The 15,691-nt window shown below is 42.4% G+C and overlaps 1 protein-coding gene across 1 annotated transcript in view; it reads right to left on the reverse strand.

The window, feature by feature from the left end:
• Positions 1-2,049: 2,049 nt before the first annotated feature.
• The window catches only part of LOC132888570 (NACHT and WD repeat domain-containing protein 2), a 102,174-nt gene continuing 88,532 nt past the window's right edge, over positions 2,050-15,691 (reverse strand). Inside the window, exons 7-8 of the mRNA XM_060924618.1 lie at positions 14,735-15,324; positions 2,050-6,137 (exon numbers count right to left, since the gene is read on the reverse strand). Coding sequence (XP_060780601.1) covers positions 2,232-6,137; positions 14,735-15,324 — 4,496 coding nt within the window. The 3' untranslated portion in view covers positions 2,050-2,231. The remainder of the gene's footprint in view (positions 6,138-14,734; positions 15,325-15,691) is intronic.

The raw sequence follows: 15,691 nt of genomic DNA on the forward strand, positions 1-15,691 counted from the left end.
CTTGTTGGGCCACTCCCAGGTCTATATTGACTATGGGGACTATAGACTGTCAGCAAAATGCTTTACTCCAAGCCCAGGTCTTGTTTACTTCACTGTGCTTATGAATTAGTGTGTGCATTAGTGTGACTGTGATGTAGGCAGGGAATCCAGGTGCTTTGCATATAGTTGTAAAATTGACGAAATGTAGCGCCTGCTCAGTATTCTGAAAATATTAATATGTTTTTAGGCTACTCATTGCACTATCAAATCCTATTATATCACAAGATGATTTGACAGTTATAAAGAAATTGGAATTGATGTATGTATGTATGTAGAGTATAAAGTAACTTGTGTTATAGCAAGAACAAATGAACCGAATTAAGAGGCAAAAAGAGAACCATTTTATTACATTAAAATTTTTCATACAAACAAGGCATACACACTATTTATATTGCTTCAGACATAAGTTTTCATTTTTTTTAAACAACTTTGTAACAAAATGTCAGTACAACATTTATGAAAATATATAAATCTCTAAACAGGGATTTCAGTGCTGACTATACAAACAATACAATAAAGACATTCATTGCCAGTATGCCACCATGTTCTGCAAACATGTCTGTAATTAAATCATTCATGTCACATAACATAATATACCACGTTCTGCTCTCATAGTGACACATTCAGAAATACTCTGGGATTTCAGTACAGCATGGGCTTGTTGATGGCTGTTCGCAAAGGTAATACATTTTGTCTTTTACAGGTAATGTAAGTCACACTGGGTGGGACCACAGACCCATAAGAAATAGTGTTGAATTATGTCACAAAGCACAATTCATTTGTAAAGAAATAAAGTAATACAAGAAAAGAACAACTTTGGCACACACTATATATATGTTTTGAAAATTTGTACTTCGAGGGGTAAGATGTGTCAACCCTGAATAATGCTACAGGTTATTACTTGTAAATGGGCATATTTCTCAACAGTTTCAGAAGTAAACATACAATTTGTCGGAATAGCCCTTAAGGTTATGGAGGAGATTGATGGGGCATGGCTGATCATTTTTGAGCATGCCAGAATACACCCTTAACCAAGGTAAAATTAAAATCTTGATTCGCCATACTCAACTCAACCAGCAGTTTGTTGATGAATATTTGTGTCATTGTGTTCTTGATATACTGTATGTCAGCTGCGATAAACAACTGTCCCAAATAAAGTGCAACCCCTTAAAACTGGCTTGTCACAACCTTGTTTTTAAATACACATATCTATACATTTCTATGCAAGTCATCTATTATGTGAAAATACTAAATATTCTTTTTTTCTACTATCACACTTTCCCACAATGCCTTACTAGTGACATGAAAAACAGCAACAAACAAAACTTGGCATAACTTATGACACCACTTTTTAAGGCGTTTATACTCCTTGTCAGATGCTACACACAATGTTAAATACTCAGTAACAGTTTATTCCAACTAACAATATGAGTTTCAGCTAGTGATATTTTCCATTCCATCCTTCTATTCAGTTTGATACAATAAATACAGTAACAGAATATAAACAGCCTTAATAATATATAATTTTCCTGAAATCATTCTGTTGTGATGACTAGCAATTCTGAATGAATCAATTTTTATATTCATTGTTTGTTTATTGTAGCATATTTATTGTATTTATGAATATCTATATCAAGGTTTTATTTTAGAAATTCCCTGCATTTTTTGAATCATTAGTTTTTATAAGAATATTTCTTAAAATCCAGGCACTCTCTTTGATTGCATTAAGCACAACATAACTTTGTTAAGGAGTTGCACAAATTGCAGCAGCCAAAATAGATATGTACACACATACACAAGTTGAATCTTTGATACAGTTCCAGAGGACATTAAGAAACTGAGATGACTAAACATTTATAAAAAAGCAAATATGTGTTATGGCTACAAATATATAACATTTCTATTTTTCTGTATAAAGTAATATTATGGCTTGATTTGAATAAAATGATGTACTTGAAATTTATCAAAGATGTATGTAACACATTAGTATGACAAGTCACTAAATGAGGGACAAAAGGATGAAAGTGACCTGACTAAATAAAACTGCAGCGTGCTAGTAATTGGCCAGTATCAACTGTGTAGTACCCAGAGGACTGATTTGTGCAACTGAATCACAAGGTTGCTGTAAACAAGAATCAACTGCATCCAAATCTGGTCCCATTCATTCATACCACTAACTTCCTGAAGAATTCTCATTGCAGTAATTCAGTCTTTTTTGTTGGTGTTGTTGTTTCAGGTTCCCCACTGTCAGAGACATTGATGGGACTATCTCGAGAGAAAACTTCAGTTGACTCCCTCCACATGCAATCAGCAATGGTCTTGAAGGCATTGGTGCTGCACTTGGGTCGTATTTTCTGTGAGGCATTGTTAACAATCTGCCGGCTGTTGGAGGTGGCAATCTTGATTTTGAGGGCTGCATCCACACGATCCACAACTGTGTAGGTCCCAATACTACCATCCTCAAAGCCAATAATAATGTTGAGTGCTCGTTGAGATAGGCACAAGTAGGTTGGTGTCTTGTAGAGAGAACAGGTACCAATACTCTTTCCATCAGCAAGTCTCATGACAATTAAACTAGAAACCACACCTGCATCATCGTCCTCATCACAATTTCGGAAACAAATGTAGACCAAATACCGTCCATCTCTTGATAACTTTTGCCTCCATATTATGCCTGCAGCATGGACTAAGCGCAGTTTCCCACTGTGTAGATCTAGAACATTAATGTTATCATCTCCTTTAGATACAATTCCCAACTTTCCATTTGGTGAGATTTGGAAGTCTTCCAAGTTTTTCAAGAAGTTGCTTGGCAGTTGCACTCTTCTGCAGACGGACTCATCAGCAACACTCCATATGAAAACAGTCTCTGTGGATGTGATGAACACAACATAGTCTGGACTGTCTGGAATTAACTTAAAAGTTATGATTGTGATCCCGTCATCACAGACAAACTTCTTGGATACACTGCCAGACCACAAGCTGACAGCCAACAGCTTGTTTTTAGTTGTACCAACTAGGAAAGTGTTGGCTGTGGTGATGAGAGCATGCTGGAGGGTTACCAGGATGTTGCACACTTTGTGCCCAGTAGCAAGCCTCCAGACACGTGAGGCATTTTGTTCACAGAGAGAAACCACAAATTGGTCATTATGGGTAATAAGAAGTTGGGATATTTTTTGGCCATTGATCCGAAAGATATTTTCACCTGTGGCAGTCTGCCAGATGTATTGGCTACATTTGTCATCAGATGTCACCATAAGGTCACCAGATGTGGTAAGAACACAATTTTCCACAAGACCTTCATGCTTAAACACCATCTCAATGAAACCTGTGCTGAAATTCCATTTATGGATGGCTTCAGACCCATCCATTGTGTAGACAAAGTCTTCTCTGGCTGACAGTTGTACACTTTGGATCTGTTTCCCTGTTTTGTCAATGTTTGACATTGCTGTTATAATGTCAATGTCCCAAATTGAGAGAACCCCACTGCTGGCTACGGACAAAAGCAAGTTATGGTGTGTTGACTTGATCAACTTGACGATGGCTCCTGATATCTCTATTAAACTCGCCATGCATTGCCCACTGTCTCTTCTCCATACAAATATGGACGAAGTATTTTCCATCGATGCTACAATACTTTGGCCATTCTTTGACAGAACAGCAGCCACAAATCTCTCACTACGTTTGGCCTTAAACTTCTCTGCCATCTTCCAAAGCTTGGTGTCAAGCACCTCAATGCTTCTAGCTTTGCAAATAAGTACTGATTTCTGATCCTCAGATAATTCAATACCTACAACCTCACTATCATCCCCTCGACAGTCATAGTCCTCCATAAGCCTGGGATTTGTGATATCTTTGGTGTTCCAGACAGAAAGACTACCTTCATTGTCAATCATCACCATTTGATGGATTGTGTCTAGAACCAGGATGGACTTCACAAATCCACCAGAAAACTCAGAAGTCACTGTTGCAAGCCTATCACCACTTCCTAGGTGGAATATAGTGGTCGTGTTTAAATATTGTCCACAGAAAGCATACATCCCATCTGGGGAGCATTCAACACAGGTTACTTCATACCAGCAATGGAACTGGTATAAGGGCCAGCCATACTGCAGGTCAATCACACTGACATCTTTACTGGCCTCCAGCCAAGCTAAGGCATGGGGGCTGGATAAGGTAAATCCATTAATGAATGCCACCCCACCTGTGATGCCACAGTGCTTTGAGCCTTTAACTTCCACCTCTGACAGCAAACAGGATTTATGGTTGTCATAAATTAGTAGTGTGTTTTTTGTCGTGGCAACCACAAGGTACTTCTCATCTGTGGTCAGCCTAACACCAAGAACAACTGACTTTGCTGTGTCAATCTGTCTCAGCAACTGTCTGCTCTCTACATCCCATGTACTAACTGAGCCATCCTCAAGAGCTACAATTACAATGTTGGGAGCCAAGGTAGGTAGAATCTCAACAATCTGCATGTAACTAGAGCACAGTGGTAGTCTCTCAGGACTGTATGTAACATCCATGGAGGAGTGCAGTGGCACTATGGAGCAGTATTTGGGTCCATCCTTGTCACACTCTAGTAAGAGATGTCGGAGTTTGGGGAGGGATGTGACCACAGGAAGAAGTCTTTGCTGAAGCTCAGCTGACAGTGAGGCAGGGTTCTTGATTACTTTGACCTTTATACTTCGTAGTGTGCTAGCAAGGAACTTGAGCTCCTTTTCCTGTGAGTAGCTGTAGGCCAAGTCAATGTCTGACAAGACCTTCTCAAATTGTCCAATCTTTATCATCGTATATAGCCAACTGAAGTTCATGATGACACCATACATGAGGTCATCTGTCCGCCCACTCCTCGTCAAATGAAATAACAGTTCTGTCATTTTTCGGTGATTAACAAAGAAGATGTCTGGCTCAAGTAAGTTGCATTGGAACACCCAGGGTTGTTCTGGTGTCTGCCGGTCATAAGAATGCTTGTCAGCAGATGCTTTGTCATGGCCATGAAGGCTTTGTTGGTGATGAGGGTTCCGATGCTGAGAGATGTTTAATGAGGCAAAGTGATTGTTGTCACAGTGGAAAATCTTCTTTCTACCACCTGCCCATACTCCAAGAAAATACTCAGCTAAAAGGCTGTGCATTTGATGCACATCTTCTTCATTACTGAGGTACAGTTTTTGTGCAATGAGATGCAGATGCCTGTTTGCCCACACCATCAGGGTTACATTCCGAACCTGACGCTCCACCAAGTAACCCTCCAGCTCTTCTCTTAATTGAGCAATGAGATCATAGGAGATTCGCAGTGGACTCTTTAGATTTGAGCTAACCATGATGTCTCCAAGTACGCTGTTGTCCAAAGATAGTATATCCTCCAGTTCCACCTCTGTCAACCCTACACGTGCCATTGTAATGTATCCCAATGCACGAAAAACAAAGTGGGACCCCAACTTATTTTCAATGGAAATGAACAGATGTTCTATGCTCTCATGTACTGTTGAGCAAAGAGACTTTTCATCAACATCTTTGTGTGAGCGCCAGTGTACCACCTCATGATAGATAAGGTTGACAAACATGGGCAATGTGCATTTAGCCAATGCTTCATTTACATATATTTGTTGACCTGAGGTTACTTTTCGTTTGACACTCAGAAGTTGATGTTTGAGTGTCTGGCTACATGCTTTACGGTCTCTTTGTGTTAATTCTACATAGCAATCCTCATTGTGAATCAGGCAACGTAATTTCTGTAGTATCCCATGTTTGTTAGGCAAGGTAGATACCAGAATGCGGACTGTACAAGGAAGGTGGATAGGCAACCACCACAGCTTACGTGCCTCATCTGCTTCTGACAGCTGTTCTAAGGAATCTAGTATGATCACTAGGGGTCGATGGAAGGATGACTCCCCCAGAAGGTTAATCAATAATTCTCTCATCTCTTCGACCTTGTTTGGTAGGTAGTGGATTAAGCAGCGATAGTTTATGGCAATTTGCTCACAAATACTTTGGAGGAGGTTGCGGAGGTCCGTAGAGAGGTCTGAGGAACCAATGAAGCGAACAATGATGACAGGATCTGTTTCTGGCCCCATTTCTTTCTGAAGCCATGAGTATGCCTGGGAGAAACAAAACAAAACAGGGAAATTACTGATAGGTTATTCTGTTTCTTAAACACAGCGAAATTATTTATGTTAAATATGATACATCTAGGGCGGCACGGTGGTATAGTGGTTAGCGCTGTCGCCTCACAGCAAGAAGGTCCGGGTTCGAGCCCCGTGGCCGGCAAAGGCCTTTCTGTGCGGAGTTTGCATGTTCTCCCCGTGTCCGCGTGGGTTTCCTCCGGGTGCTCCGGTTTCCCCCACAGTCCAAAGACATGCAGGTTAGGTTAACTGGCGACTCTAAATTGACCGTAGGTGTGAGTGTGAATGGTTGTCTGTGTCTATGTGTCAGCCCTGTGATGACCTGGCGACTTGTCCAGGGTGTACCCCGCCTTTCGCCCGTAGTCAGCTGGGATAGGCTCCAGCTTGCCTGCGACCCTGCAGAACAGGATAAAGCGGCTACAGATAATGAGATGAGATGAGATGAGATGATACATCTAGATTTTAAAACAATCTTTAAACAGTTAAACACATTGACCCATATTTTGAGTTGGTGACTGAAGTTGGGGACTGAGATCCAAAAGATCAATATTTATGTGGGGAAAGTTATGTGTTTTCAGAGATGGATTACATACATGCTTAAGTTTATTTTCTGAGTGAGGAATTATGCAACTAACGTGTATAGTTCATGCCTCAAAGGTTGGATTTAATACGACTCCTTAGGTAAGAATAATGGGCTTAACTCCTGAAGGTCTGAATTCTGCATAACTGAGACACACTTCTTTTTTCAGCAAACTCCAACTCCATGAATAACTCATAACAAATAACAATGAATAGTGCTAATAGTGATCACCATCTGTGTTTACATCCCTCTGTGGGCAGATGCAGCCGCTGCATGTGAGAGGATTCACTCTGTCACAGCAAGGCTGCAGACACAGCACCCTGAGGCATTTATCATTATTTCTGGGGACTTTAATCATGCTACTTTGGACTCTACTTTGGCTGCTTTTTACCAGGCTGTGGATTGTCCAACAAGGAACAACAGGACAATTGACTTGCTGTATGCTAATGTGAGGGATGCATACAGAGTCACACCCCTCCCCCCACTAGGGAAGTCTGACCACAACCTATTTCTTCTACAGCTGAAGTACACCCCCCTGGTTCAAAGGCAGCCTGCAACAACTAGCTCCATCAGGAGGTGGTTCCCTGAAATGGAAGATGCCCTCAGGGACTGTTATGACATCACGGACTGGGATGTGCTGCTTAGCCCACACTGTGAGGACATAGAGGGGCTGACACACTGTCTGATGGATTACCTGAACTTCTGTGCAGACTTGGTCTCTCCCGCTAAGACTGTACGGTGTTACCCTAATAACAAGCCATGGGTAATACAGGAAGTCAAAGCTGTCCTCAACAGGAAGAAGGCCGCCTTCAGGAGCAGGGATAGGGAGGCAATGAAAGCAGCACAGCAGGAGGTAAAACGCTGCGTGAGGGAAGCTAAGGACAACTACAGGAGAAAGGTGGAGCAGAAGCGGAAGGAGAACAGCATGAGGGAGGTCTGGGAAGGTGTGAAAACCATCACAGGCCACAATACAAAGAGCAGAGTCATTGAGGGGACAGTGGAGAGAGTGAATGAGGCCCTGTCCACACGGCAACGGATTCAGGTGAATCTGAGAAAATTGTTTATTGTTTCGGCCTGGCGTCCACACGGCACCGGCGTTTTGGGTGCCCCAAAACGAAATCTTTTGAGAACAGGTTCCAGAGTGAAAAAATCTGGCAACGGCACCATTGTGAAGTCGTCTGGATGAGTAGAACAGATTTGTTTACGATGACGTCACAACCACATGACTAGAACAAGCAGCACTCTCGCGCGCATCATTCGTAACAACAGAAATTGAAATTGTTTACACATTAACCTGACTGACCTGCCAGACAGACAATTTACACCTGCTTTGATGAACAGAAAGTACAGCCTTCCACACAAAGCAACAGTTACCTGACTATAATGAAGGCAGAGGGGAAAAGGGTCAGAAGACCCTTCAACAGACTGTTTTGTATGAACCACTGCATTGCATTCACTTTTGTATACAGCTTTTCTTTTAAATAAACAAGTAACTGAACCATTTCTTGAATTTCTTTTTTATTGGATAAGACTGCTTTTCAAAATGTTCACACACAATAAGAAAATTAAGTTATATAAAACTATGCACACTAATAAAACTAATTTGTACACACAGAAGGCACGATTTCCTCGCGGAGTCGCAGCCATCTTCTTCTTGTTGTTGTGTGTTTGTTCCTGTGAGTGCTTCACGCCGGGTAGAAGAAGGGGTTTGTGTGTGTAACAGACATTGCGTTGTGTTGTTCACCAGTCTTTTTATTCTGAAGAAATGAGACACAAATACACTGCTGAGGACGGGCTGCAAACGTCCAGTGGCATTGGCACTTACATTTCCAAAACGAACTGAAAGAGGCCAGCGCCTCGTTCCCATAACTACCTGCGCTCTTAAAGGGCCAGCACAGAATTTCCCCACCACTACACACAATGGCAAGTGGAAAAAAATAAACCCGTTACATGCGCATGCATCCTACTTCTTCTTCTATTGTTCTGGTGTCTCCGATGGGACCGTCTTACAGCGCACGTAGAGGTGTGGCATGTGTATTGCATCGTTTTCAGCAAGCGTTGCGTTGGCATATGAACCTGATATTTTACTGATCCGTTGCCCATGTGGACATGATACTTAAAAAAAAAATCTCGTTGCCGTTGTCGTGTGGATGTAGTCTGAGTTGAATGACTTTTGCAATCGGTTCAACCAGCCCATGTCCCCCCCACCCTCTCCCTCACTGCAGCCATCTCTCCTTCTTCCCTCAACACACCTCCCCCCAGTCATCACAGCACCCCCCTCCTCCCCCTCCTCAACACAGACTCCTCCATGCATTACTGCAGACCAGGTCAGAGGTCAACTGAGGAAGCTTCACCCCAGGAAAGCAGCAGGCCCGGACAAGGTGTGTCCCCAACTACTGAAGACCTGTGCTGCGGAACTGGGTGAACCACTCCAACGCATCTTCAGCCTTAGCCTGCAGCTGGGGAGAGTGCCCACCCTCTGGAAGACATCATGTATCGTTCCAGTTCCCAAAAAGAATCGGCCCAGCGAGCTGAATGACTTCCGACCGGTGGCACTCACTTCACATCTGATGAAGACGTTGGAGCGGCTCTTCCTCAGCCTCCTCAGACCCCAGGTACAACATGCCCAGGACTGTCTGCAGTTTGCGTATCGGGCAGGTGTCGGTGTGGAAGACGCCATCCTCTACCTGCTACACCGAGACCACTCGCATCTGGATAAGGGAAATGGCACAGTGAGGATACTCTTCTTGGACTTCTCGAGTGCCTTCAACACCATCCAGCCCCTATTGCTTCAGGACAAACTGAACAGGATGCGAGTGGACCCCTGCCTGGTCACCTGGATCTCCAGCTACCTCACTGACAGGCCGCAGTACGTCAGGCTGAAGGACATCACGTCTGACACTGTGATTAGCAGCACCGGAGTACCCCAGGGCACGGTGCTGGCCCTTCTTCTCTTCACCCTGTACACCACGGACTTCTGCTACAACTCGAAGCTGTGTCACATTCAGAAGTTTGCCGATGACACAGCCATCGTTGGGTGTATCAGTGACGACAGAGAGGAGGAGTATAGGAGCCTGGTGAGGGACTTTGCTGTGTGGTGCAACAGGAACCACCTGCAGCTCAACACCTCGAAGACCAAGGAGCTGGTCATTGACTTTGGGAGGTCCAGACCAAGGTCACGACCAGTTCTGATCGAGGGAGTCGAGGTGGAGGCTGTGGATTCCTACAAGTACCTCGGGCTGTGGCTGGACAGCAATCTGGACTGGACTTGCAACACCAAATACTTCCTTAGAGCAGGCTATACTTCCTTAGGAGGCTGCGGTCCTTTAAAATCTGCAGGAAACTCCTGTGGATGTTCTATCAGTCTGTGGTCGTCAGTGTTCTGTTTTACACCGTGGTGTGCTGGAGGGCAGCACATCCAAGGAGGACACATCCAGGCTGGACAAACTGATCAGGCGGGCCGGCTCTGTGGTCGGCATGAAGCTGGACTCTCTGGTGACGGTGGCAGAGAAGACGTCTATGGACAAACTATTGAACATCATGGACGATGCCAGTCACCCTCTGCACACCGTCATCAGCAACCAGAGGAGCCTGTTCAGTGACAGAATGCTCCTTCCCAAGTGCAGGACGAACAGACTTAAAAACTCCTTTGTCCCTCATGCCATCAGACTATACAACTCCTCTCTGGGGGGGGGAGGAGGGGTAACAGGAGGACAGAGGATGGGAAGGAGCAGTAGCCTAGCCTAACAATAAGCAATACCGGACAATGTGCAATATAAAGTGCAATATCTCTCCTGCCACCCCCCCCTCTGAACACCTTCCCCCTCTCCCCATTCCTCTCTTCCCCATATCTTATTCTTTTTATATTTGTATATGTAAATAATTTATTTTAATTTATCTAGAAGTTTTCTTGATTTCTTTTCTCTGTTTATCTGTAATGATGCTGCTGGAATATCAGTTTCCCTGAGGGAACCCGCCCAAAGGGATCAATAAAGTTTTATCTAATCTAATCTAATCTAATCTAATCTAATCTAATCTAATCTAATCTAATCTAATCTAATCTAATCTAATCTAATCTGTAGTTACACCTGATGTTTAAATATTAATGAGTGCAATTCTGATGCAGCCTCACAACATGTGCACAACTCGACTCTCAATACAGCCCATTTGAATAAAATAATTACAAAATTAGAATTAACAGAAAATTAGATAAACTTTGGATTGTTATCTAATGTTGAACAGGATCTTGTGATACCTGGTTGACAGATTATCTACATTTCCCCCCCACCTTTCTATGTAGGGTTGATGTTGGCCTTGCCTGATGGCCAAACAGTGGCAGCCTGGTGGCACTGGGGTTGAAACCCATGACCTTCCAAGCGGCAATTCAGTGCCTTAAAAGTTGAGCCACTTCTGACTATGGTAGAGAAGTACTTTAAGAAATTTAATTGATAGAAAAATCCTTGTGAGTTGCTGCACATTTTAATTGGAGAAGCTGTAATTCTGTGCAGAAAATGTGGATGTGCAAAGGGAGTGGTTCAGGTTTTTGTGTTCTGTTGCCCAGCATATATCTGGCTAATTTCAGATTGCTTAGCAACAAAATGGGTGAGTTACTGCTGCTCAAAAACTACCTATAAAGACATTTTACTCTCTAATGGTCTTTGTTTCACCAAAATGCCCCTCAGTGTCACCATACAAGACAGTGCACTGTGTTTACTGGGATTTCACCTCCAAGAGTAGTTTGTAACACTTAGCTGTCCTCAGGGCAGTGGAATCTGTTTCTATATTAATGAAGGTTGGTACCAGTGTCACAGTGTAGAAGAAGTATTGTTGCTAATATCTGGAATCCTTCTTCATTAACTGCAAACCATTTTATTCACTGCAGATTTTCATTCAGTTATTTTCGTTGGAGTGTGTATTACACCTCAGGCTACCTATGTGAGTCTCTGTGCTAACTAGCTGAAGAGATAACCATGATAACTGTTGAGCAAAAAAATACCCAGACTCTGTTGTCATTATTTTTGTGGATTTGAACAGAGCACATCTCAGTCGTAAACAGTCAACAACAACAACAACAACAACAAAGAATTGCACCACTGCTACACTACCAAAGGATGTCTATCAATTTGTTCCCTGTGCTGGTTCAGTACGCCTTTTTCCGGCATACAGAGAAAACTACAGCACTACAAAAATTTTTACCAGGAAAAGTAAAAACAGACTAATGGCCTGTTTTGTCTGCACCAACTGGAGTGCTTTTGAACATACAACTAGTCTTAGTGAGTTCACCAACACGTCATATTATTTTTGAGGGCACTACACATTCTCACCATCTCTCAGGGAATGAAATTAGAAGCCAACATTCACTAAAATTGTCAAAAAGGCCAAGCAGAGGCTGTATTTCCTGCAGCAGCTGAGATAGTTCAACCTACCACAGGACGGTTCCCTCAAGGACCTATTCCCCTCCAGAACCTGGAAGAGAGTATTAAAAGATAACCGCTGACCCTTTGTGATGAGGTCACCATATTTTATCTCCTTCCCTCCATTGTGTGTTTCAGATCAATCTATGTATTTCCATATGTGAACAGACGAAAGAATATTCCTCAACAAACATTACATTCCTGGCATTTAGCAGACAGACACTCTTATCCAGAGCAACATACAACATACCCAGAGCAGCCTGGGGAGCAGGTGCCTTGCTCAAGGGTGCTTCAGCCATTTCTGCTGGCCAATTGAATTGAACTAATGACCCTTTGGTCCCAAAGCTGCTTCTCTAACCATTTAGCCATAGCTTCCCGGTAATATAGACCATACCATATCTATGTTACTGTCAGAAATACATTTTGTGGCTATTTTGCAAATTTTTTTTGTGTAATATTTATCTATGATTTTTGCTGGACCACCTAGAAGGCTGACCTAAGAGATGCATTTTAGTTCACTGACCAAACTGACTCCCATTTTGAAATGTGCATGTGTGAAGAGTCAAGCTAGCTGAATTTCAATCTAGCTACCCTTAGCTATCAAGCAGTGATTGATACCAGGGAGATTCTATGATACATTCATCTTCTGTGTTTTATAAACTAGTTCACATCCATGAACTGTGGCATGAATGTGTTTGTAGCTACACTCTGCCCATATTTATCTCAACCATTATGTTGTTTATTTACAGAAACGCATGTTCTGTGCTTAGCTAGCTAGCCATCCAGTGTTAGTCACATTTCAATATAGATATGTAACATTAGCTAGCAAGCAGTAAATGATTAGTACTGGTATGTATCTCCTGCGTTTGTTCCTAATTAGCCAAATTCCATGCCACTTACCAATCGTTGCTGAGGGTAGAGGTAGGTTAGGTAAATTTGTGTTGTTTCTTATGACTGTCTCACCTTCGTTGATGCCATTGACCCTTGTGTGACAAATGCTATGAAGCCAAAATGGTCTGGGAAAACTAGGCTTGACTTGTTTTGTTTTGCTTAGTGACAAATTTTTGTTGGTGTCTGTGGAGGCTGGGGCGTGGTCGAGTGTCTGTTTGTGAATGGAGAGCAAAGCCAGGGGATGTGAGTGGCAAAATCGATCACACCTGAGTTTGTGTTAGACTGATGAGTGGGTATGTCTGTTTGTCTTCTCTTTTTCAGTGACGACGGGAGGAGAAAGAGGGGGACGTGACGAGCAGAGCAGAGCAGTGTGTGTGCGTATGTGCATGTCAGTGTGTTTGTGTGAATAAGCCGAAAAGCACAATAAGGAAAATTAAACATCAACTAAAGTATCCTGCCTGTCCCAGTCTCTCAATGTCTCAGCTTATCTCAGTCAAGTTCCACAGTGTTCTTGTCATTGTTATTTACTTTAATATCTACAAGCCTAGTGAGAACTCAGTAATCAAGTTCCTTCCTTTGAGAACTCAGCAACCAAAATCCTTGTATATACAAATGTACTTGGCCACTGAAGCATGACTTTGAAATTGCACAACTTGTGTGACCTTTCTTTCTGTCTGCAGGGGTTGACCATTCAAAACCTCATAACCATATATAGTGTGTACTGAGGAGAAAAAAAAAGACAAACTATTTTCCTCTGCCATTTTCTGTGCCAAGATCATTGTTTTTTGATATCTTGCAAGTTATCTTGTTAATATCACAGCTACATGCCAGGGGTTGAAAAAAGGCAACTGGGACATTGTAAATGTTTTGCAATATGAATGATGTAACAATAGCAAAGTCACTGCCTTTTTATTATTTAGATAGTCTCTCACCCACAATGCCCCCAGTCCACAAAGCAGAGCTGAGGAGAGAGAGAGAGGATTTTCCTAGGGAGCAAAAGGCAAATGAATACATAGTGCTACTTTTTTGGTTGTCTGCTAAGCAATCTCTTGTTGTGTTTAGACTGGCCAGGACTTTGAATTGCTTAGACCTGATTATTGCATTATTTTGGTCAGTCGTTAGTGTTTGTATTTGGTCTCGATGCCAATTGTAAATAGCAATAAATCACTTGTACACTATTATTAGAAAATCTAAGTACGAAACCGCAATGCATGAATTGAGAAATGTTTCTGACATAATATCATGGCTTGGAGCATGTCCATGTGGCATCAGTATTGCTGGTATTTTTCACAGGCATTAACCTGGCACAGCGAGTTAGGGCTAGAATTAATCAAGAGGTGTGGTTAGATGTGATATCCAGTTTAATCAACTCACCTCTTTCCTTTCTGAGTGTGTTTCCATGGTGACATCTTTATAATGACATATGATTAGATTTTACTTGGTGGCAGAAAAAAAAAAAAAAACCTGGCTACCTGGCACAATGTTCACAGCCGAAGCGCCACTCCCGTGCACATCACCAAGTATAACCTCTGTGTGTGCGCTTACACTACAATAAAACATCAGCTAATTCATCAACTCTAAGAAGGCAATAAATTAATTGCATAATGTTCTCTGCATAACGATACAACTGAGGCATTTAGTTTATGATCTCTCTCCATCATTCTTGCATACATACACAATTTTCTCACCTGTTTAGCCACCTCAGCAAGCAACAGCGTCTTTCCCGAACACGGCCCTCCATAAACAACAAGGGGCAAGATCCTCCTTCCTTTGGATGGGTACAGGTATTCCTGCACCATATCCAGGGCCTCACTTTTATACACATAAAATGAGGAAAATGTCTTGCACAACGAAATATGTTGTATGATCTCGTCATACAATGGATCTGTTTCTGTGTCAAAGTTTTGTTGAACGGTAGCTTGAATAATGTCCACCATGTCCTCATAGAACTGTTTACAGAGACCCTCCACATAGTGACTCTCTACCTCTTGGGAGTAGCCCAGCTTCATGTCGCAGTGGGTGACAGAAGAGTAAACACGGAGGTTGGATGCTGCAACTATTGTGGGGATGAACTCATCTCTGACTTTAAGAAGCCGCTCATAGGCCTCCTGGTTCCTCATTACGCGATCCCCACTCATAACAATGTCCATGTAGCGGGCCATGTCTGGGATCTTGGCAAAGCGGTCGAAGTTGGAGATTTTGCGAATGTAACATACACACTTCTTCAGGAAGGCTGGGGTCTGTTTTCCTAAAGCAAAGTCCAGTTCATCTTCCAATGCTATGAAAAAGAAAGAAGAAATATTACTCCTTATTCATGTTTCTGAAATATTTGATATTTTAATCATTATAAACTATAATACTGTACACCCAAACTGATGTCTTGATGCCATGAGGTGCCTGTGTTTCTGGCAGTCTTTAGCATGTGATTAGCTGTGCTTCCTTAAGCTGCCTTTAAGGCAAAACATATTTGATATGATCTCTTAATCCACCACTGCAACATCTTATCAAAGTCCTCCAAAGAAAGAGTTCCACTAAGAGCTTGCCAACCCTGTCAGCTTAGTATCGCAAGCTCAAAGCTTGCTTTGTTAATGAAGGGATGAGAGGATGAATATGACTGGAAAGGCACCATTTTGGAAGCTGCAATC

This window comes from Neoarius graeffei, chromosome 1, assembly GCF_027579695.1.
Source record: "Neoarius graeffei isolate fNeoGra1 chromosome 1, fNeoGra1.pri, whole genome shotgun sequence".
Taxonomy (NCBI): domain Eukaryota; kingdom Metazoa; phylum Chordata; class Actinopteri; order Siluriformes; family Ariidae; genus Neoarius; species Neoarius graeffei.